We start from the raw sequence: 25,832 nt of genomic DNA on the forward strand, positions 1-25,832 counted from the left end.
AACCCCCCCAAAAGGAGGTAATACAAGTTTAAGTACCACTTTATAAGCAGTGAAATTGAAACTCCTGGGGTTAAGTGAATTAGATGCTCCTGGTTATAAAGCTAGTAAATGACAGAGGTTTAATACTTCAAACTCGAAGGTCAGGTTTTTCTACTACAGTATGGTGTCATATAATTCCAACTTACATTACATCATCTAAAAATTTTGTGATTTTGCATATCTTATCTGATCCTTACAACAGCCCTGAGCTCCATAGGTAGATACAAGCATTATTATCCCCATTTTATAGATCCAGAGACCAAAAGGTTATGGTACTCCCAAGGTCACACAGCTAGTTAAATGGGAGAGCTGGGTTTCAAACCCAGGTCCTCTGACTTCAGATTTGGTATTCTTTCTGCTGAACATACAAAATGAATGCCAATCAGATATAGTTTGAAGTATCAGTCAAGTGACAGGGAAACATCTGACCGCTTGAGAATGGTATGTTTCTAGGACAATCTTATGTGTCTTAATATGATACAAAGAATTAAAAGTAAAGTTATATTCCTCGTAAAATGTGTAATTTCTTCATTATGATGGAATGCAACAAAACATCTTGCCCTTGGGTTGCTCTGTTTCAGCCAAAACAAATGCAAATGGCTTGTCGGATGACAGCTGTTTGATAAGGCTCCTCTACAAGACCTGCATGCTTTACTTTTTTCCGTGAAACTTGGGATGAAAGGCAGAAGGCAGGAAGAGAATTAATGTAGCATACAGTCTAAAGGCAATGCTACAACCGTGATTAAGTAGAAAAGTTAAAAGGCACAGATTTTCCACAGCTTCGCTGCGTGCAACCCATCCGTGTAACAAGTTGACAGGCCTAGCGCGTCAGCTCCATCATCCTCTCCGACAGCTAAAACGCAGCATTGCATCCCTTTTCAGAGAAAATTTGCGTCTGCACCATGAAGCGTTGTACATTATTTCTTAGCACTGCAGGGGGCTCAAGTCCATATGGAACCTTCACAAATATTACCACAGATCAAACCAGCGGCGTTTCGAGGCAGATTTGACATACCTATTTAAATGAACAGCAGGGGTCCTCGGGCTGCCTCAGGCTGTGCAGGAGAAAACCTCTGTGGAAAGCCTCGGCTGCAGCTCCATTACTCAGCAAAGACACACTCTACATTTATCATTCATTTCATTTCTGCCAGGGCAAGAAGCTCATTTGCCCAAGGTCAACAAAAAATGAAAAAAGGGTTGTTTCCCTATCCCCCCACCAAGAAATGAATGTACCTGACAAGTGGGGATTTTGTCCTTTGGGTTTGTGGAGCACAAATAAACACCAGATAATCTAAGGACAGGAAAGCTTTGTACAGAATAGGAATGGCTGAAATCTGATATCAGATTTGGGAGGAGAGGATGGAGTATGTCTGATAAATACTTGAGTAACTTTTGTATAAGCACGAAATGGGTGAAATAAAACTTGACAGGATCAACTTATTTTTAAATGTTCAATAGCTTCTTCCATTTATAATAAGTGGCCATCTTTCTACAGGATAATTCTGGGAAGTCAAAGAATCTGCATACTATCAATGTCCATAGCTGTGAAAGAACTGTTCATAATATGGCAAAAATGAAGTTGGAAGTCAGAGTGAAATAAGCTAATATCTGAGATAGCATTATTATAAAGGTAAATGGAGTAAGATTCCAGACGCAAACTCATTTGTACCCATGAGTACGAAAATCTTAGATGAACAATTTAAAAATGTAATTAGATGCAATTGTCTAAATTTCTCTCACGTCAAATGCCTTAGTGAACCTAACAACTTTGTTATACTATATCCCTTCTTTTCTGCCTTGCTGCTTTACTAGACATCTTATATAATGCCTTTTTCAAAAAACCTAACTCTCTAAGCAAGCCATAATATAAAATAAAAGAATTGGTATAAGAAAATTCAATTAACTATTAAAAGAAGTTATTTAAAAAGAAAACAAGCCATTTAATTAGAAATTCAATAAATGGCACATTTATTTAAATTAATGGTAGAAATGTTAAACTTTATCTCTAACAAGTCTAAAATCAAACCTCTAGAGGTCTTATCATTGTCCATTACGAAAATAAGTAGGGAAATTCTGAAGCTTCTGAAAGCTCTGATGTAATTAGTTAACTTAGATTGTAGCTAATATTATTTACCATAGAATATGATGTACTTACGTGCATTAATGAGTAATATGCTGGCTTGCCAGTATAAAATAGAAAGTGAAATGGACGGCCATCTTCTCCCCATTGGCTTGCTAAATGAAAAAGCCAGATGAGACAAAAAAAAAAAAAAAAAAGAAAGAAATGTATATCAACTATATTGAATTACAGTTCTAAACCACTTTTATAATGCTGATTAATATTTAAAATACAAAGCTAAAAAGAAATATCATGGATATTCAGTTAGATGCTTAATAATTTAGAACATATCTAAATTTTATTATAATGAGAAACTGTAATATTCTAACATAATCATCTTATATATTTCACCATATGATAGATTCTTGCTATGTCTTTTTTTTTATTCTTGTTATGTCTTAAATAAAAGTTTATATGAAATGGGAACTATCATTTTATTACAAAGAGAAATATTAAATGTGAATTTATTAGCCTAAATGCATCCTAAACTGATAAATAAATTAAAGGCTACATAACACATTCTTAGCAATAGAAACCATCATAATAAAATGTAAGGATTTAGGTGAAAAAGTTTTGAAAACTGAAGCAATATGCGAATCTGTAAATTTTTCTTAACTAAAGATCTTATTCTTGCACATGCTTTTCTGTACTGTACTATTCCTCTCAGTGCAGGTGGGTCAATGTACAAACCTCCCAGCTTATTCACTTTTCAAACACAAGTTCTAAAGGCATTAATTAGAAATTAGGTCTGTAATGACAAATTATTCCCATGGACAAACAACTTAAAAAACTGAGTTCTAATATGGGGAAATTAGCACAGAATTGAAAATTAAAAGAACACTTTAATTTAAAAATAATACTTTAAAAACGATATTTGTGTCTAACATAAGAATAGTTCCCTAATTTAGAGAATCTAGAACATTGCTGATGACAGGTGAAATTCACAAAGGACTATTCATTTGCAACATTTATTACATTTAAAAAATATCAACTCCTTTAAGTTCTAATTTAGGCATTGATATACTAGTTCTAGAACTCTTAAAAATTGTATTAAATAAAAAGTAAACTTGAACTACAGCCTAAATTGTAATGCTTCCATGTTGCAAAATACAGCTAAAGAAATGGAATTGTGATGAACAGGCTGACTTCAGAAAAACCTGGAAAGACTTGTATAGTCTGATGCTGAGTGAAATGAGCAGAACCAGGAAAACGTTGTACACAGTAACAGCCATGTCGTGTGATGACTAATATTGATAGACTTAACCCTTATCAGCAATACAAGGATCTAAGACATCTCCAAAGTCCTCATGATGGAAAATGCTATCCACATCCAAAGAAAGAACTATGGAGTTTGAATGCAGATGGAAGCATATTATTTGCTATTTTTTTTCTTCTGTTGTGTTTTGTTTCCTCTTTCCGGTGGTTCCTCCTATTGGTTCTAATTCTTACTTACAGCATCACTAATGTGAAAATATGTTTAATAGGAATGTATATGTATCAGATTGTGCGCCATCTTGAGGAAGGAGGTGAGGAGGAAGAGGGAGAAAAATTTAAAACTCAAAAAGCTTATAGAAGTGATTGTTGATAATTCAAAATAAATTAACTAATAAAAAAAGAAATAAACATGAGAGAACAATCATAAAAGACTAAACAAAAAAAAGAAATGAAATTGTAGAAAAATGGGACAATAAGATTACTTAAAGAATCGATCAATAAACATATTAAATATATAATCAATCAATCAATAGACATTTATTAAGTACCTACTATACTCTAGTCACTGTGCTAAGTGATAAGGATACAAAAAGAAGCAAAAGACAGTCCCTTACTTCGAGGAGAATACAATCTAATTGAGGAGACAACATGCAAACAAATAAATACAAAGCAAGCTATATAAAGTATAAATAGGAAATAATTTACAGAGAGAAGACATTGGAATTAAGAGGGGTTAGGGAGGGCTTCCTGTAGAAGGTGAGATTTTATTTATACCAAGAACCTGCTGTGATCACAAAATCAGAACTTTAAGGAACTTCAGAGGTCATCAGTTTACACGCAAAATTATACTTTTAAATAAAAATTTGTCATGAAGCGACCCGGCACGAGTGAGCCCATATTTAAAAAGTGATGTTTAAAATGTATCTAAAAGGGGGCAGCTAGGTGGCGCGGTGAATAGAGCACTAGCTCTGAAGTCAGAAGGACCTGAGGTCAAATCCGGCCTCAGACCAAACACCTGACACTTACTAGCTGTGTGACCTTGGGCAAGTCACTTAACCCCAATTGCCAAAAAAAGGGGGGGGGATAAAAAAAAGGAAACAAAAATGTATCTGAAAGACGCAGAATGGAAGTGGGACAAATCCACTTAAAGAAGGGCATGGCAGGGAAGTGAACAGACAGGCTCCAGGAAGAAGAAAGACTTATTTTGTATAAAAGTAAGTAAGACTAATTCACTTGGCATTACTGGGTTAGTAACACAGATACCAAGAATCTTGAGTGGGGATAGGCCTGTAGTGACAGCCATGTTTTCTTTGATATTTGTCTTCATTAATCATAAGTAAAGTAGAAAAGGGGAAAAAAAAACCCAAAAGCAACAAGACATCCACTATATAAACTTTGTGGCTGTGCCCAAAATGAGAAACAATTATCTGCCCAGGAGACCATATTCCAGAGCTCAGAAGTGACTTTATATTCTACTAAAAAGCAAACCCCTAGAAAGCTGCACATACCATACCCTTCTGGGTATTAACCTGAAAAGATACAGCCATGACTGATATTTAGGTATTATACTTCTCTATCTGTACTGATCAATCTACAAAGAATGGTTAACTAATTCAGACAGTTATTTCAAGAGATATATTTTTTTAAAAAGCACAGAATTCTGAATTGTTAGCTTTAACTTCTTATTCAGTTATCCCATTTTTAAATAATTTATTTTTGATTTTCAACATTCACTTCCATAAGATTGAGTTTTAAATTTTCTCCCCTTCCCTCTCATTCCTCCTCCCCAAGATGGCGTGCAATCTGATATAGGCCCTACTTATACATTCACATTAAACATATTTTCACATTAGTCATGATGTAAAAAAAAATTAGAACTAATGGGGGGAACCACGAGAAAGAAGAAACAAAAAAACAACAAAAGGAGAGCAAATAGTATGCTTCGATCTGCATTCAGACTCCATAGTTCTTTTTCTGGATATGGATATCATTTTCCATTGTGAGTCTTTTGGAGTTTTCTTAGATCCTTGCATTGCTGAGAAGAGCTAAATCTATCAAAGTCAGTCATCATACAATGTGGCTGTTACTGTGTACAATGTTCTCCTGGTTCTGCTCATTTCACTCTGTATAAGTTCATATAAGTCTTTCCAGGTTTTTCTGAAGTCCACTTGCTCATCATTTCTTATACCACAATAGTATTCCATTACATTCCTACACCATAGTTTGTTCAGCCATTTCCCAATTGATGGGTATCCCCTCAATTTCCAATTTTTGCCACCACAAAAAAAAAAAACTACGACGAATATTTTTGTACATATGAGTCCTTTTCCTGTTTTTATGATCTCTTTGGGATATAGACCACGAAGTGGTATTTCAGCTATCCCATTTAACAACACCTGATGACAGTGTGGGTTACTATTTGGGCCCGGCTCATCTTGTGGTATCTACCAGAATTGCTGGCCCAGAACTTAAAAGCTATTAAAAGTTGCTACTGAGCTTCTACCTTGCAGATTCAACCATAGTCAGTGGCAGAAATTTCGCATTTTGATAAAATACTTTAGCTCAAATACTTCCATTACTAAAGTGTAGGTAGAATTCTGTTTTAATGGCCTCTGGGCTTCGTGGTATACTGCTAAAAACACTGGACTGCTATTAAAGAGACCTAGATTCTAATTCCAGCTCTACTACTAAATTGCCGGGCGACTGAGGACAAAAATCAACTTATTCCTCTGTGTTTTGTCATTTATTAAATGAGGGGGTGACCTACATGATTTCTAATCTTAACTCTTGTAGCTCTAAAATTATGAGATAGCAGACCCTTTGGGTATTGTTAAAATGGCCTAAAAATGCTAGGGATAGAGACTAAACCTGTGATTTCACTACAATGGAGTACTCTCAGAGTAGGCACTCCCCTCTATGAAGGCACAGCAGCACTGTTACTCTTAACTCAGAGAATGACTTGCTCAGGGTCACATAGCCATGCTGTTTTTTTTCTACGCTCCTTCCTACTAATATGGAAGGTTATTTATTGCAACCATATGCAAAAAAATAAACTATAGTCCTTACTTTTAAGTATTTGGTTTCAGTTTTCATATTTTACATAGATCAAATATTTATAAAAATAATTGGGAGAACAAGTGAGCAGAAAGTTACATAAAAGAGGATTGTTTGTCAATTCCAAAGCAATGCAATATTCCTGATTCGATTTAACAAGTTTTTAAAAGCATTGTTAGTCAACAAACATTTATTAAATGCTAATTATGTGAAAGATACTTTTAAGTGCTAGGAATACCAAAGGCAAAAAACAGTGCCTGTCTTCAAGGAACATACATTCTAATGGGGCAGATAACGTGTAAATAACTAGGTAGGTACAAGATACTGACAGTGCAGATGGAAGGTAATCTGAGGGAAAGGTACTAGCATCTGGCAGATAGACTTTTTGCAGAAAAGTGAGATTTGAGCAGAGCTTTGAAGGAAGTCAAAGAAACAAAGAGGTAGAGGTAAGGGGTCAGGGAACGCTAGGCATAAGGGACAGCCACTGTGGGGGAAGGGGGGTGGCCAAGGAAGGAAGGGAGTACAAGAGAGCATAGCAGGTGCAGGGATAACGGCCTGGAAAAGAACTGGGGGGAGGAGACAGTGTTGAGGGTGAAGCAGAGGGAATAATGTTAGGGAGAATCAAGGAAAGAGAAAGATGGAATGGTAGATTATAATCAGAGAATTATGAACAAAGAATGGAACACCAGTGATGGCAAGATCAAGGGGGTAACGATCCTTGGGTGTAGCTGAGGTGGAGCAAAGAAGCAAATAGGTCAAGGGAATTATATAGAGCGATAAACTGGGAAGTTAAGAATACTTTAGGGGACATCAACATGTACACTGAAATCCTTTAGCATGAAGGCAGGAATTGGAGGAAAAAAAGACTGTGAGTCTGGCAGTGACTCATTAGGGAAAGGAGAATTTCTAGGATCTAGATTGAATGCTAAATGTCAATAATGGAACTACAAAGGAGGAGAGTTCTTTAGTGGAGGGGGTAAGAAAATAAGAAAGTGCTAATGGAGTGCAAGGAATATTTCATTTGTACCTCAAACTGGTATTTGAAAGCACAGCCACTACTGGAAAAAGTGGCAAGGAAGTGGTGACATTAGGAGGTGAGCTATGTCTGAGTGAGGCCCAGAAAGAAGGAATGAAGGAGGAGGTTAAAGATGAAAGGAAGTTTGCATTGTATTGGTGACTATACACTTATGTTTGCCTCCCCTGTTAGAATCCAAGTTCTGTGACAGTAGGGATTATTTCATTCTGTCTATCTGTATCCCCAGTGACTGGCACTTGCTGTTGCTGTTCCTTCATGATCCCGTAGGGAGTTTTCTTGGCAAAGATATTGAAGTGGTTTACTATTTCCTTCTCCAGTTGATTAAGGTTAAGTGACTTGGCCAGGATCACACAGCTAGTGAGTGTCTGAAGCCAAATCTGAACTCGGGTCTTCTTGACAACACACCTAGTGCTCTAGCCACTAAGCCACCTAGCTGCCTTCAAGTGACTGGCCCTGACTGAAGGAAAAAGGATCAGAAGATCACAGATTTAGAGCTGGAAGGGAACTCAGAGGGCACTGAGTACAACCATGAAGCCAAGAGAAGTGAAATGGTTAGAAAGGTCACCACATAGAAGAAAGGGCAGAGCCAGGATTCCAGCCTTTGTCCACTGAGAAACAATCTAGCCAAGTGCTGCTTTACACAGCAGCTGCAATGGGGTTTCTGTCCTGAAATCTAGTTCCAATGTAATTTGAAAAAAAAGTACTTGAGTCTAGGAAACATTTGAAGATGAAAACAAAGAACCTTAAGTCTAGTCCTTGTACATAATAGGTACTCAAAAAAAATCTGAATGAAAAGTAATGGATAGTGAGTGATGCTAAAGTAAAGACAGGTTGGACAAAGAGGTAGAAATCAAAACACCAGCCATTTCAGGGATGGAGGCTTCATAAGGTACAAGATAGTAAGTAGAAGCAAAGAAAGAAAAAAAAATCAATAACGAAACAAGCATTTACTGAGCACCTACTATTAGCTTATGTAAACTCTACCATCTCATGATCCCAATCTTCAAAGAGTACAATCTAGATAGGAAGGTAAATTATACTAATATAAGTAAGAATACATTAACTCGATGAGACCTCATAAAAAAAGATTCATGGTTGACAGAAATAAAGGTCTAGTCATCCATGCAGGTAAAACAAAATGGATTAATAATGTATATTGCTTGGAAGATGTTGAAATGCAGTTAGACCACTAAATTAGTTCATTATTACATATGCATACTTAGACAGTTGCTACACATAGACAATAAGCTAGATTGAGAACTGTATAGGTAAGTTTATTGGTTACATCCATATGTAACATATGCAAGCTGAAGAGCAATTTAAATCACACTTAAATGCTTGCTACAGTAAAAGTCCATCTTGGAAATACAAATTTCCTCCAGGTTTATTAAGAACAGGATGGCTGGCCTCTTGGTAATCTATTTATTTGATAATGTCAAGTCATGAAACAAAGTAAGAAAATTCCACAAAATAGCCTTTACTCCCTTGAATACCTGTTGGAATTCTGCAGTGTGATGGGAGCCAAAGGACGAGAAGGTACCAAAAACCACAGTTATTCAGACCATCCATAAACACTAACAGCTGCTGGTCCTCTAAAAGTGAAATCCTTATTCAATGACCAATGCTAGAATATACTATATGCCCATAAGAATTGAATTTTATCATTCGGGAGGTTTTTGCTATAAACAAAAGCAGAAGGCAGAAGGAAGCTGTAGCTAAATTGAAGGATGGTTCACAGGTACTCTATTAACATGTAAGTAAAGTTAGTGAGGTGGTTTTATCATGCAACCAAAGGCAAAAGGAAACAATTGCATGGGCTATTTGGTCTTCTAAGTTAGCCCACTAGAAGAATAACTGCAACCTATCCACTAATATCAGCTGTAGAATAAGAAGAGGGAGATAAATTCTTAAAGAACTGAGGAGGCTACAATGTAAATACACTAAAATATATTCTGATTCTAAGTAACTTAAAGGCAGAGATGAGAATATGTTGAGCAAAAAGGATGTTAATAGATACGTTTTAGGAATTTAGAACGAGAGGTTAAAAAAAACAATTTGTAGAATACACAGAAGCCTCACATGAATACATCATGAATACTTTCTTCAAGAAAAGAATTCCAAAGAACTAGATATGATGAGCAAAAAATAACATCATACAAAAAAGGAATTTATCATATTTGAAATGACAGGATGTTACCGGATATTGATGAGTCATTTCTGAATTACCTCTCTCTATAGAACCAGAGCACTAAGTTGTTAGAATAAATTTCACAACTAGTACAAATAAAAATTAGTATAAGATAGGATGTTCAATTAAAATAGCTCCAAGCTGGCCTACTTAAATGAGTTACTGACACTGACAAAGGAAATGGACAAAAGAAAAAGAGCAAAACATTTGATTATAACAATTTCAAACTGAAATTTAACAGATATAAATCAACTGCTAAAATGAAGAAACCAAAAGACCCTTAAATCCCACTTACCAGAAATCTGAATTACTTGCCAAGCAAGGAGATAACGGCAGTGAAGAGCAACAATGATTTAGCATATAAACTCTTTTGGGTGGTGGAACATTATGAGCTGCATAATCTCATGAGAAAGTGAGAAGCAATGGAGGGAGAAACATTTTAAAGAAAGATTAGAAAAACATTAAAGGTGAGACCCAACTAAAACCATCCAGATGGCATTTCAGAATCAAACTGAAAGGTCAACAAACAGACAAAGATGGAAAAGATCTGCAAATATTTCTGTACAAATTCTTTTCCCTAACAAGGACAGTAGAGTCATCACATTTGGATTCTAGAGGAAGTAGAAATGGTAATGAAGAAAAGAAAGACGGGAAAAGTTACTGGACTACTATAAGTATACAGGGAGGAGGCCTGTGCTGGAGACAAAAAATTGATGACGAAAGGATGCTCAAGGTAGTTGAAGGAAGGGAAGGATATCAAAGGTAGAGGGATAATCTTAGACTTTATACTTACCTCAAAAAGGCAACTGAGAACAATTACTAACACATATGTCATCTAAAGTTCTCCTAACACAGCAAGAGACAACAAAGGGAAAAAAAAGAATTTGGTTTAATTATTTACACAAGAAAAATGAAGTAAATAAAGAACGCTTATTGAGACTATGATATGAAGTTGAATGGACAACATGTAATGTTTGTCATCCATCTCTGTCTCTCCCTCTCTCTGTCTGCCATCTCAAACGACACTGAAAATGGACAATGAGTTCAGTGCAGAAAATGACCTCAAGTTTTTCCCTGAAATTAAGGGCTACCTTTTCAATATCAAGATCCTTTCAGTTGTTATAGAGTTACGAGTTATTGATCACCCGTCTCTGAAGAACTGAAATTGAAGATTACCAATGTGGAAAAGCACATGGAAGGCACGAACACGTATGCTGTAAACAAGGAATTACAAAGGAGAAAGTGTGTAAAAGATGTCATCAAGTAAACATACGAGCAAAATTGATGGGCTAGTCACATTTTGTTTTTTTGTTTTTTTTGGTGAGGCAGTTGGGGTTAAGTGACTTGCCCAGGGTCACACAGCTAGGAAGTTATGTGTCTGAGGCTGGGTTTAAACTCAGGTTCTCCTGACTCCAAGGCCGGAGCTCTACCCACTGTACCACCTAGCTGCCCTGGCTAGTCACATTTTGAGAGGGATAAATGATGGATAACTTGAATGTTCAGTGGTATCCATTAGATGTCAAGAAAAAGCAACGAAGACCCCTAAGGATTCTGTCCTTTCCCCATCCTAAGGCCCTCAAGAATCAACAATTAAAAAGGTAAGAGGAAAGATCAATAATTGAAAGTAGTATTTTTGAGTCAAGCACCATGATTCAAGACTCAGAATCTCCCAAGCAGGTAGAGGGGGTCAGAGGAATCCGGAAGAAGTAGAAAAAAGATAGTTTTAATTTTATAACTATACTTTGGCTTGATAGTAGCTCAGTGTATTTCAGGATGAAAAAAAAAATCACCTAATCCTAGAGAGTTGAATAGATACTGTTGGTATGAATGGCACAAAGTTTCTTCTAGATTTTTATCAAAGCATACCGAATACAAGAATCACACAGGATGGGCAGGCATGAATGAGTTGTAATCTGAATCATCAGTGGGAGTATCTGCATTGATAACAGGTTCAAATGAGTATGGAATAACTGAATATTTTTTCAGAGGAAGAATCAGAGTTGTAGGTAACAACTGTAGGGCAATGGATACAAACTTGAGAGATACAGAAAGATGAAGTTTGTTACCAGTAATGACTTGCATGAGAAGTGACATAAAAAAATTTCAAGGATATTGATGAGCTTTTATGCTGTCCATTTAATTTCATATTACAGCCTCAACAATAGGCATTCTTTACTGACTTCATTTTTCTTGTGTAGATAGTTAAGTCAAATTCCATCACTTCTTGCTGTGTTGTAAGAACTGCAGATAGCAAATATGGTAGTAGTTATTGATGCTTATAACCAGAAAGGAAGCGAGCTGAACATAGAGCAAGAGTGAAGGATAACTGATAAAGCCCCAAAACTTCATTGGTATCCATGAAATATCAAACACACAAACACGATATCTTGTTTTCATCTTTTTCAGTGGGGTTCAGATATAAATGGCCCTGGAACAAGCTGCTACCCTGCTATAATTTTTTTATAGTCAATGTCCTAAGGATAACTACACAGTGGAATAAAGAAAGGTAGATAAGCAAAAGTATTAGGATGTAAGTTAATCCTTGTGTAGGTTCAATAAACATAATCTCAAGACTTAAGAATTCTGATCAATGAATAATTAATCACGATTCCAGAGAAATGATGAAGTATGTTACCAACGTACCGAGGGAGGTGATGGACTAAGATGAACATTCTGGAATGTGGCCAGTATGGGAATTTGTTGTTTGATTATACATATAATGTTTTTACAAGGGTTTTGATCATCCTTTTTTCTTTTCCAATGGATTGATAAGGGTGGAAAGGAGAGAGGGGATAAGGTAATGTGGGGGAAAGGGGAGAGTGAGAGGGAAGGAGAGCAAAAAATGGAAGAAAAAGGGTCATTGAAATAGGATCTAATTTTTTAAAAAATGCACAGAAGAAAAAAGAAGGTATCACAGACAAAGAAGGAAGGAAAGAAGGGAAACAAGCATTTATTAAGTGCCTATTATGTGCCAGGCACTGTGTTAAGTGCTTTAAAAATATTATCTCATTTCATTCTCACAACAAACCTGGGAGATGGGTGCTATTATCATCCCTAGGTGAGGAAAATGAGGCAAATAGAGGTTAAATAACTTGCCCAAAGGTCTACAGCAATTTATTATAACTACAATTAAAGAAATTCAGTTTTATGTACAACACTGTTCTTCTGAAATACTATGGATATTGAAATGCCCATTTTATTTCTGAGTAAAATAAAAGCATTCTACTGCAGCAGACAAGTTAACTGGGAGAACATGTATAATCTTTCTGTTTCCACATGGTTCTGATTTCCTCTGCCACGATTCTATATTTTTAAAAGCTTATTATTGTTATTGTTGTTGTAATTATCAGACAAAGTTCACATAGCACTTCTGAGTTTTACAAGGCATTTAAAATACATTCTCATTTAATTCTCAACAACCTTGCAAGATAAATATTACAGGTATTATCATGCCCATTTTATAGATCAAGAAACTGAGGTTTAGAGAACTAAAGTGATATGCCCAATTTTCACACTAGTGTCAGAAGTGGTAAAGTAAATTCATGTCTTTTGACTTAAAAGTCCAGGGCTCTTTCCACTATACCATACTACCTTCCTTAAAAAACAAAACAAAAACAAAAAAAACCACAGAAGACTTCAAAATTTCTATGAAGGGATTGTGGAAAAAAATGGAAAAGAATCACACAGGCTTAAAAGGCATGGATAGATTGTGATCTATACTGGCGAAGTACTGGCATTGATAAAATCATGATTCTAGTAGAGTATTAAATAACCAATGCAAGTTATTGAAGCAAAGGGTATAAAGAGTCTAAAAAATCATAGAGTGTTTTCCCCTTTGCACGGGTAGAGGTAGAGAAAAGCCGGGCAGAAGTTGTGAAACTTTTAAGACTTAAAATGCTGGGCTTTAAAATCTAATGTGGAAAGTAGCTTAGCAAAAATTCAGTTTAGATTAGTATCTTATCCAACCTATTACACTAAGATCCAAATGGATAAGTAGCCAACATATTAAAGCTTATATCACAAATAAAAATTCTATGGAAGGGAGATAATTTTTAACCAAACATGGGAGAAAGATCACAAAGGATAAAAGACAATTGTGACTACATAAAACTAGAAAGCACTTGTACCAACAGTCAATACTCTTGAGTGGGAGAAAAAACTCAACAACTTGACATCAAATACTTCTACTAAAATTCTTATATCTAAACTATATAGGAACTGACATAAAAATATAAAACCAAGAACCATTTCCTAATACAAGTGGTCAAAGGTTATGAATAAAGTTTTCAAAAGAACATAGACTATTAATTACCACATTAAAAATGTCTAAAGTCATTAAAAAGAGAAATGAAAACTTAAACCAATCTGTAAGTTAAATGCAAATGATAACGGCACACTCATCAAGCTGACAAAAGATAAAAAAAAATCTATCAATGATGGAGGGACTATGAGAAGACAGACATACTATACTGCTGGCAGAGTTGTGATACGGTGCAGAGGTTCTGTAAAACAATTCAGAATTAAACAAGAAAACTCACTAAATTGGTTTTACCTCTTAAATGATCCTATTATTAGGCATAAAATGAAGCCACAGACAGAAAGAAAGATTCTATATACACCAAAATATTCATAGGAATACTTTTTTGGGTTGCAAAAAAAAAAGAAAAAGAAAAAGAAAGAAATAAAACAAATTAAGTGTCTATTGTCTGGGGACTGACTAAACAAACTATGGTATATGAGTGTAATGGGATTTGATTGGGGCATAAGAAAATATGAATATAAGAAATTCAGAGAAGTATGGGAAAACATTTTTGGTCCCAGAGAAAAGTTTATAAAATTTATTGCCTGACTTTCAGCAGAATGTCAGACAATGTCAGATATAGTGTTGTTTAGCTTCAATTAACTGTTTTCCATGTTACAAGAGAGGGCTTGGTGGAGCCCTCAGTGGAGAGGGAAATATCCAGAAATAGCCACAATGTTAAAGAACAAAGTATCAATAAAACATCTTTAAAATCAGTCTAGCATGATACCTTAAAGACACGTATTCAGTGATTACATTTAGAAAAGTCAAAGAGACAAACAGTGTCTATAAAAATAAAATCAAAATATAAAGAAAAGGATTAAAGAAGTTGTACAGGGGGATAAAATCCAAGCCATATAAGAAAATAAGGCCTGAAAATATGATTCCTTGACTCGTGACCAACTTGGAGATTTCTTCTCAAAAAGACTGCAATGAATTCTCGAACTGGCTTTGAACCTATTTTTGTAACTCCTGTCCCAACTAAATCCAAATGCCATAAATTCCTGTTTCTTTTAATGTCTTCCTCCTTTTCCACACCTTCTTGGAATCAATATCTCTCAGTACTGCTCTTTTTAAATCACTGCTTCTTCTATAAATGGCTTGAACATCTGACATGGTACTGAATACTGGACATATCACACTACCCAATCGTTTTCCTTCTTGACTACATTTGACTAGGTTACTTTCTTGAGTGAGTTGTTTCAGTCATGTACAACTCTTCATAATCTCATTTGGGGTTTTCTTGGCAAAGATATTGGAGTGATTTGTCATTTCCTTCTCCAGTTCATTTTACAGAGGAGGAAACAGAGCAAACAGGGTTTAGTGACTTGCCAGGGTCACCTGGTTAGTAAGTGTCTAATGCCAGATTTGAACTCAGGAAGATGAGTCTTCCTGACTCTATGCCCTGGAGCTCTATCCACTGCACTTCTACAGCTTTTTCATCCTAACACATTTTATTAGGCAGAGGTATAGTTTTTGGCACTTCCCTAGCACTAATCAACCAATTAGAACTAAAACCAGTCAGCCTAAGGGAGGGATCTCTATATCAGCCACCAAACCAGATTCAGCAACAAAATCAGTATATACTTAGTAATCAAAATAACAAACTTAAAAACAAAATAAAAAAACCTACAGTTTTAAAATGTTATTTGAAATGAAATTAAGAATTATACAAGTGTTAAAATATGATGCAAGAATATAGCAAAGGACATCCTTATTAAATATACTAACTACTAAATTCAAGACACTAATAAAGTCTTATGAAAAGAGTATAACATTTACTAAGTTGGAAAACTAAATCGTCATTTAATCTTTATTTCAAATATTCTATGTAATGCTATAACCTATTAGCAAAACTTTTAAAACTTTGTTAATTATTTATACCTGGATTAGTAGTCAGCGTTTTCTTTATAATTACAAATCCCCAATTACATAGCATCCTTTGACAGACTTGAAAAGTTGTAACACATAGTTTGTTTTTTTTTAAGATTAACCAGGTACAGAATTATCCACTTCTACAACACATTATTTTTCACATGTAATATTACTTGGAATCAAATTAGAGAAAGTTGAAATTATTAGTATAAATAAATTTCTGGTATAAATAGCTAACATTTACATAGTTTATTAAAGATACACTTTTGAAAATAAATTTATATCAATCCCAAATTTTCTAAGAGTTCTGTCCCTTTATCCTGTACAAAATGAGAACACACTGAATTTCTAATTCCCAGAGAAAAGATAATCATTGTTTTCTCCACAAAAAGAAAGATTTCCTGGCCATCTCCAAACAAGCCTATGTACATTCTAGACTGGAAACCTGAACTTGGCCCATATGTCACCAGGACCTGAGAGATGAGCCTCTGTTTTACCTTGCCTAGAACCAGGCTTCCAAGTCACTTGTCATCTTCCCACCATGCCTCTGGGAGCACATCGCCCCTATTCTATTTCCAGTTCCTTTTTCGGTGCAGCCTGTCTCCATTAGAATGTGAGGTCTCTGAGGGCAGGGGTCTGTTTTCTTTGCTTGAATCCCCAGCATACTTAGCACAGTGCCTGGCATATAGTAAGCATTTAATTAAAACTCCCTTTCTTGCTAATGGAGATCAATTATATTCCAGAGTAAATGAGTGTTGAGAAAGGCTTTGGATTTAACTCCTGAACTGCTATTTGAAGTACAACCAGGATTATTAGATTTTTACAAAGTTGTTTTTAAGATCTCTCCCCTCCTTAATTTTTTTTTTAACATACTGTCCTGACCTTTCCTTTGCCCCTCTAAAATTTAACCTTTTGCCATACTGGCATCATATTGGCCCTATCAGATTACAAATTCCTTGATTTCAGGGACTTATTTTTCATTTCTGAACTTAGCTCAAATTAGTATAAAGCTTATGACAAATGATTGAAAAAGAATTTATTACGTTTACCACATACCCTTGGCATCGTATTAAAAATACTGAAGACACAAAGCAGCATTGAAGATACAAAGAAAGGCAAAAAATAGCCTCTGCCTTCAAGGACCTAACATTCTAACTGGGGTAGGGGGAGAGACAATAAGTATATAGTTTCATGGAGAATAAATAAAGGGTAGTTAGAGTGGAAAGGTACTAGCAATTTACAGGATCAAGAAAGGCTTCATCTTGAAGGCTGGAGCTATATTCTTAAAGAAAACAGGGTTTCTTTGATATAGAGGTCAGGAGAGAAAATTCCCACCATGAGTAATGGTCAGTGCAAAGGTAAAGAAATAGAAGATGGAGTGCTGCATATAAGAACAGTGAAAATTAGAACTTATACATAATGAGGCTAGAAAGATAGGTTAGGATCAGGTTGTGAAAGACTTTAAAAGCTCATCAGCAGGCTAGAAATTTTATTATAGAAGCAATAGGAAGCCAATGGAGTTTTTGAGTAGGGGTCTCACATGGTCCAAGCTGTGCTTAAGGAAAATCATTTTGGTAGCTGTGTCAAGGATCTATTGAAGTAGGGAAATGCTTGGGGCAAGGAGGCCAGTTAGAAGGCCATTGTAACAGATTACTCAAGAGGTGAGAGGTAAGAGACTAGAATAGCAGTACCATCAACACAAATAGGGAAGTTTGAGAGAGGGACTAGTTCTGGGTAAATATGAGTTATTTTGGACATGTTAAGTTTGAGTGTGAGATATCCATAAGAGGAATAGATTGATTCAAGGCATGGTAGAAAGTCTTCAAACAGATCCTGGATGTAAATACTTGAGGGGGATGTTAAAATAAGGATTCCTTTCATTTGGGGGTTGGACTAGATGGCTGCTGAGGTCCCTACCACTTCAAAATTATCTGATTCTGTGAAATACTGATTTTGAGGTTTGCTATTTTGCTTTTCTCCAGCCACTTTCTCCCCTTACTTGCCAAGATAATGACGCATTGGTATTAAGAGATGGATAGTTTACATGTACAACTCTCCTACAACAAACTAACATTTTGTACCTCTTCATTTGCCCTAAGATGTCTATATGTTTCTAAAGTGCTTTGGGGTCATACAACTTCCTTCACAATAATGTTTCCTGATCCTAGTTTACTTGTTTAATTAATTGTTTAATTAATTTAATTTCAGAGCTATTCATGAGTATAGCAGAATTTCATTAAAAATTTCGTAAAAAAAAACCAATTTTAATTTTAAAAAGAGAAAGATGTTATATATTGCATTTTTATGAAAAGTGAACAAATCAAAGATAGTAATCACTGCTTTTAAGAGAAGAAGACAAGAGGAGACTCATTACAAAAAGGGCTTTATAAATGCTATGGAGTCAGATTAGAGGTAAGGGAACCATCCATACCCCTGAATAATGACATTGCTAAGTTCTGCAAGTATAGGGGGGAAAAAGAATTATGTATGTGTAATTAAACATAAAATATGAGTATATCTGACATATTTACATGTACATACGTGTGTGTGTGCGCACACACAACACACACAGTCAGTCAGTCAGTCAGTCTCATAAAGCTATCTATCTAATCTCTCTAGTCAGGCTCAGTTTAGACCAGATTGCTTAATAAAAGAAAGTGTTCCTGAACAAGTAGATGAAAAATTACTAAAAACATAGACCTTTAACACAATTAAACATTTTTTTTTTAAATTTGATGAGTGGCAGTGTGGTATAGTGGATAAAGAGAAAGCCAGAGTCAAAACAATTTGGGTTCAAGTCTGGCCTCTGACACAGAATTCTCTACTATCTGGTAACCTATGTTAGCCTATCTATGTAATTCTCTAAGACAATTAGTTGCAGAGCAGTTATTTCTCTACATTGGTAGAATTCATTTGCACCCATGAAATCATAGCACCACAAAAAACAAAAACAAACAAAAAAAACCCCCAACAACACAAAACTCACCAAATCCAGTACATGTTATTAAACTATTTATATCTGGCTTTCTAATTTTGTTTTAATAATTTCCTTTTGTGAAATGTTAAATTTTTAAAGTGAATTTTTACATTTTCACTTAATTTTAACAAGATTAGTAAAAATAAATACAGGAGAAAACCAGAGAGAAAGCATGACTAGAGTGAAGAGTGGCCTTGAAGCCAGAAAGACCTGAGTTCTAATCTCATATCTCATAAATAATTGCTGTGTGACCCAAGGCAAATCATTTACCCTTCTCAGTGCGACAGACAATTTTCTAAGGCACAGAGTTCTATTTGCAGAGAAGCCCTGGACTTGGTCTGGCAGAGAAGTTCCTTCATTTGGAAGTTCCCAGTGAAATTATTATGAAATTACAGGTCTAGTCCCTCATCCTATTCCTTATAGAAGCAAATTAAGACTAAATTTTTAATTGTTGAAGGTGTTTTTGAAGGTTTTCTTTGGAAAATTATAGCTCTTTAAACTCTTATTTTTTCAGTTTTAGTTATACTGTTTCTGTTTTAAACAAAGGGATTGGTTTTACACCTGTAAAAATTATTTTGGAAATTTTACCCACTTTACAATATAACACTTTGCCTCAAAGAAATGATATAAAAAGGAAATGGTCCTGAGCTTACTTACCTCTACGCTTTGGGAAAATGTCATCAGGATGCTGTAAAACAAGTAAAAGGTACATTAATCACTACACATAAGAAAACGCAGAATGAAAACATTTTTAAATAGTAAATAAAATTAATATACCTTCATAATTGGCCTGGCCCTTTTTTCAAATAAGCCACTTGGGAAGAGATAGGCAATAGCTCTCTAAAAATAAACAAAGCATTTAAATTGTCAATTTGATTCAATTTTTAAAAAGCATTTAAATGCCTACTATATACAATGTACAAAAAGGAATTCAGCTGATAAGCTTAAAATCTAGAAAGATTTTAAATAGATATGAAAATAATATATAACATAATCTAGAATATGATGGGTGCTAGGAGAGTTCCAATGTGGTATTAAAAGATTACAGGAAGGAGAGACAATTTCCATCTAGAGTAATAAGTTGTTAAGTCTGTGATTTCATCTGAGTGGGTATTCTCTCTACCAACATATAATACAATGCCTCCATGATTAAAAGTTCTCCAGATAGCCACAGAAACCCATGGATTTCAATAGGCTCCTATAAGTAGAAAAAAAAATGTTATAACCTTCTGACAATAAGTTTCTCTGAAATTAGCTAGACGAGTCTTCTTTCCTTTTTTTTTTTTTTTTTAGGCAGTTGGGGTTAAGTGACTTGCTCAGGGTCACACAGCTAGTAAGTGTCAAGTGTTTGGTCTGAGGCCAAATTTGAACTCAGGTCCTCCTGCCTCCAAGGCTGGCGCTCTATCCACTGTGCCACCTAGCTGGCCCTAGATGAGTCTTCAAAGAATAGACGCAATCCCTCAGTAGGCCCAAACTCCAATGACACTTGAAATCAAGAACCCAGGGTCATTTCCATGGCATAACGAAGCACTGAAATATGACCTTCATTTTAAGGACAGTGGTAGAAGAAAAAAAAAAACACTTATCCCAGACAGAACCTGACACTCTGAACCTGTGATTTTAATGTGAACATAGGAAACTAGAAATACTGGGGATATAATCTTTTCAAGTAATATCATGTCATTAAAAAAAAAAAAAACAACTGGTACCACAAAATATATTCTAATACCAGTAACCAAAAAAATAGATTTTTTCCCCCTATATTCTGCCTTCTGGAGATGAAGCATGGTGTAGTTTAAGAATTTGAGTCAAAAGAACTGAGCCTAAATTCCAGCTCTACCCTTATCACTACTTGTGTGACCACAGGCAAGTCTCTTAGCATTTCTGAACTTTAATTTTCTTGTTTATCAAGGGTGGAAAATCATATTAACATTATCTATATATCAAGGTGGTTTTGAGAAAGTTATTTTGTTGAAGCAGTACCTACACGTGGAATTATTACTTATTACCTAACATAATGCCTACAGGACTTAAGCCAGTGCTCTGCACTTAATATTTACTGAATTAATGTTACTTATGTGAGAAATCCTCTGACCCTTACTGGATGAAAAGGTAAGCAGTAGTAGCTGATATACTCTGACTGATTCTAGTAGAATGGATGTAATTCTTAATGCAAATGATATCAAAAAGAGGTTAACACAGTATCTAGGATATGAAACAGAAGATACCAAGACTTGTTAATCTGTTAACTATGACCCACTGCTAGTGATTTACAGAGGCCATAAGGAATCTAGAAAGTAATTGTGAAGGATTACAAAGTCTTGGGCAAAGAACAAAGGACCTTCCCTGATCACAACTCCACCAACAGTGCATTAGTGTATCTGTTTTTCCACATCCCCTCCAGCATGTCATTTTCTTTTTTTTACCATGTTAGCTAATATGATAGGTGTGAGGTGTTATCTGAGATTTGATTTTAATTTGCATTTCTCTAATCAAAAGTGATTTAGAGAGAGCAGCTCAGTGGCGCAGTGGATAGAACACTGGCCCTGAAGTCAAGAGGACCTGAGTTCAAATCTGGTCTCAGACACTTGACACTTACTAGATGTGTGACCCTGGGCAATACACTAAATCCCGTTGCCTAGCCCCTCCCCCCCCAAAAAAAGAAAGAAAGAAAGAAAAGTGATTTAGAACATTTTTCATGTGACTATTGATAGTTTTGGTTTCTTCCAAACTTCATCTCTCCTCAAACCTTCCAAGGCACCATTTCACCCATTCTCACCTGAGAATTTTGCCTCATGTTTTACAGAAGAAAAAAAAAAAACAACCAAAAAAACAAAAGAACAAAAAAAAGAGCCCATTCGCTGTGAACTCCCTCTTTCCCCCTCTTCCTCATTTCCTATCACTCAGATGTCTTCTGATACTACCACCTCATTCACAACCCTTTCTCTCATGATGAATTTGACCTTACTCCTTACCAAGGCTAACCCTTCTACTTGTTTAGGTGGTCCCATTCCATCCTATCTCTTCCAACAGACTGCCCCCTAGGTTATCCCTACTTGTCCACTTATTTTCAATCTTTCCTTCTCTACTGGCTCATTTCTCACTACCTACAAACTTTTCTATGGCTCCCCTATCTGAAAAACTCTCACTTGATTCTTCTATTTCCACTATAATCCTATATCTCTCCTGACCTTTGTAGGTAAAATTCTGGAAAATGATGTTTAAAATGGTACCTCTATACTCTCTCCTCTCACTTTCTCCTTAACCCCTTACAATCCCTCTTCTGAACTTATTCTACTGGAACTGTTTTCTTCAAAGTTACTACCAATCTCTTAATTGCCAAATCCAATGGGTTTTTCTCAGTCCTCATTCTCCTTGACATCGCTATTGCCTTACACTATTGATCACTCACTCCTCCTTCATACTCTCTTCCTTCCAGGTTTTTGGAACACCACTCTCTCCTGGTTCTCCTCTTACCTATCGCATCACTCATTCTGTCTCCTTTACTAAATCCTTTTTCAGATCATACTCTCTAACTGTAGGTGTCCCTCAGGGTTTCATTCTCGGCCTTCTTCTCTTCTTCCTCTATACTCTTTCATTTGGTATTTAATTACCAACTCTATGCTAATGGTTTTCAAATCTACTTATCCTGCCCCAAACTCTCTGCTGACATCCAATCTCAAATCATCAACTGCCTTTCAGACATTTCAAATTTGATGTCCAGTAGATATCTTAAACCCAATATGTGCAAAATGGAACTTATCTTCCCCCCAAACCCTCCCCACCCCCTATCTTCCATATCACAATAGAGGGCAACACCATCCTCCCAGTTTTTCAGGCTCACAATCTAGGAACCATCTTAGATTCCTCATTATCTCTCACCCCCCATATCCATGCTGTTGCCAAGGCCTATCAATTTCACTTTTACAACACCTCTTGAATGTCCCCTTCTCTCTTCTGACACTGCCATTACTCTAGTGCAGGCCCTTATCACCTCACTACAGCATTATTGCAATAGCCTGCTGGAGGGTCTGCCTGCCTAAAGTCTCTCCTCACTCCAGTTCCTCCTCTATTTAGCTTCTAAAGTGATTTTCCTAAAATGCAGGTCTGATCAAGTCATTATTCTACTCAATAAGCTCCAGTGGCTTCCATTTGCCTCTAGGAGCAAATGCTAAATCCTCTGTTTGGCATTCAAAGCCCTTCATAACCGAGCCCCCTTCTACCTTTTCATCCTTCTTACACCTTATTTCCTGACACATATTCTTTGATACAGTGACAATGGCCTCCTTGCTATTCTACAAACAAAACACTTTATCTTCTGAATCTAGGCATTTTCTCTGGCTGTCTCCATGGCGGGAATACATTCCCTCCTCTGAAAAGACTACTGACCTCCCTGGCTTCTTTTAAGTCCCAGCTAAAAATCCCACCATTTACAGGAAGCTTTCCCCAACCCCTCTAAACTCATCATCACTGCAGAAATTTTTTAAAAAAATATTTACTTTAAAATGTTGAATTAACAAATGGACTGTAGGATCATTTTCATATAGATATGTATAATACATCATTATCTGATTAAGCTGATCATTGAACAAATTAAAGAATTATCTTCAAATTATATTGAAACTAGCTAACCTCTAGGGGAAAATTCATTTTAGAAGCTGGCATTTTTTAGGCTGAATGATAAAATTCTATCTGGTCAAGATATATATGTGATTAGGAAATTAACTACTAGAGTTCAAATTGAGCATCTACTGTAAAAGTTCAATGGGATGTGCTCAAGCTCTTTTAACTAACTTCTGCTTGAAGTATGGGACGAGGAAAATAGAAATAAAGTTGTCTGTGCTTTCTGAAACTCCAATTAATGGGAAAAGAAGTCCATATATTCTTAAATGAGATACAGCTAGAAGGGCCCATAGAAATTATCCAGTCCAATACTCTCAATTTGCAGATGAGAAACTGGGAATCTAAAGAGTTTGAGTAGCTAGCCTATGGTCACAGAGAATGCAGAACTTGAACTCAAGTTTTCTAATTGCTCTTACCACTACATGTCAACTTGCGTAAAAGAGTTACTCCATCCCACCTATAAGGAAGATGTCCTGGAGAGCATTTTTGAATCCCTACTTATAGAAGACACAGTCCTTCTCATTGTGGAGAGGGAAATGGGCTTATTTATTCTCCTCCTAGGTTAGTAGTGTTGTAGGTGGGGGCAGGATGTGACTATCATAGTCCACCAGTCCAAATGCTTTCATTGTCATACTCAGGACCTGAAATGTAACAATCAGTGTGCCTGTGTTCTCTTCCAGACTCCCATTGCTAAAGATGCAGTGTAATTTGCAAAGGCTGGATGCCCACTTGTTGGGGATATTATAGAGAGGATTCTTGTTAAAAAAAAAAAGGTTGGACCTAGCGAAAATGAGCATGATCTTTCAGGGGAGGAGAGTGATATTCAATGAAATAGGGGACTTTTATACCTTCCTAATAAAAAGACCAGAGCTCAACAGAAAATTTGATCTTCAGATCCAAGACTCAAGAGAGACATAAAAAGGTAAATGGGACAGAAAGATACAATATGTTGTTAATAAGGGCAAACTGTTTACATCTCTACAAGGGAAGATGACACTTCTAACTCTTGAGAACTGTATTGTTATTATACCATGTTAAAGGGGTATACATAAAGGGGGAGACTATAAATTGACTTGGATGTAATGATGAAAAAATCTAATCAAGTGGGTTAAATGGATCCAAGTAAGTGAATTAATCTGATCTAAGAAAATGTACTGAGAGAAAAGGAAAGGAGGAGGCAGACAAGGGTAAATTACATCACAGGAAAAGGCACAAAAATCTATTATAGCAGAGGGAAAGGAAGGAAAGAAGGGAGGGAGATGAGCATTGTTTGAACCTCACTCTCATCAGATTTGGCTCAAGAAGGGAACAACATAATCAGTTAGGCATAGAAATCTAACATGCCCTATAGGTAGTAGGAGGGAAAAGGGGAAAGAAAAGGGAGGGGGTGCTAATAGAAGGGAGGTGGGACGTGAGGGAGGTGGTGGTCAAAAGCAAAACATTAGTGAGGAGGAAAAAGGAGAAAGAAAAGCATAAACAGGGGGGAAAAGGATGGAGAGAAAGACACACAAAATTGTGAATGTGATATATGAATGTAGGAATACTACTGTGTTATAAGAAATGATGAACAGGCAGACTTCAAATAAACCTGGACTGATGCTGAGTGAAGTAAGTAGAACCAGAAGAATGTTGTACACAGTAACAGCCACATTGAGTGATGACTGACTTTGATAGACTTAACCCCTCTCAGCAATACAAGGATCTAAGATATTTCTAAAAGCCTCATGATGGAAAATGCTATCCACACCAAAGAAAGAACTATGGAGTTTGAATGCAGATCAAAGCACATAATTTTCTATTTTTTTCTTCTGTTGTGTTTTGTTTCCTCTTTCTCATGGTTCCTCCTTATAATTCTTACTTACAACATCACTAATGTGAAAATATAGGAATGTATATGTATAGCCTATATTAGATTGCATGACATCTTGGGGAGGGAGGGGGAGAAAAATTAAAAACTCGAAAGCTTATAGAAGTGATTGTTGATAAATTAAAATAAATTAATAAAAAAAAAAGTTGGTCAAATTGGCCTTTGAGGTCCCTTTACAATCCACATTTCTGTGATTCTATTAAATTCAAACCAACAACAAAAAAAGGTATAAAAGTGCTGCAACATAAAGCATATCTAATATAAAGGTTCATTAATGGCAGTAATTACAAATTGAGCAAGAATAATAACACATGAGGAAGGGGTGTGTGAAGTATGGGAACAGGACAACAAAGAAAATAGCAAATAAAGTAACACTTAAAACAATTTTTAAAAATACTTGCCACCTGAAATGTTTACAAAGAATAAGTATTCTTGACAGTGCTTTAAACTACTTAATAGGCATAGAGTGTGACCAACAAGATCTTAACATTACTTTCATTAATCTTCTACTGGCATTCTATAAAAATTCTCAAGCAAAC

General features: G+C 35.8%; 1 protein-coding gene across 1 annotated transcript in view; it reads right to left on the reverse strand.

The window, feature by feature from the left end:
- The window catches only part of LOC114046115 (28S ribosomal protein S9, mitochondrial-like), an 87,134-nt gene that overhangs the window by 20,932 nt on the left and 40,370 nt on the right, over positions 1–25,832 (reverse strand). Inside the window, exons 3-5 of the mRNA XM_027866370.1 lie at positions 19,581–19,643; positions 19,461–19,491; positions 2,195–2,274 (exon numbers count right to left, since the gene is read on the reverse strand). Of these exons, the coding sequence (XP_027722171.1) occupies positions 2,195–2,274; positions 19,461–19,491; positions 19,581–19,643 (174 nt within the window). The remainder of the gene's footprint in view (positions 1–2,194; positions 2,275–19,460; positions 19,492–19,580; positions 19,644–25,832) is intronic.

The sequence above is a fragment of the Vombatus ursinus genome, unplaced genomic scaffold (genome assembly GCF_900497805.2).
Source record: "Vombatus ursinus unplaced genomic scaffold, bare-nosed wombat genome assembly UNPS02014781.1, whole genome shotgun sequence".
NCBI classification, from domain to species: domain Eukaryota; kingdom Metazoa; phylum Chordata; class Mammalia; order Diprotodontia; family Vombatidae; genus Vombatus; species Vombatus ursinus.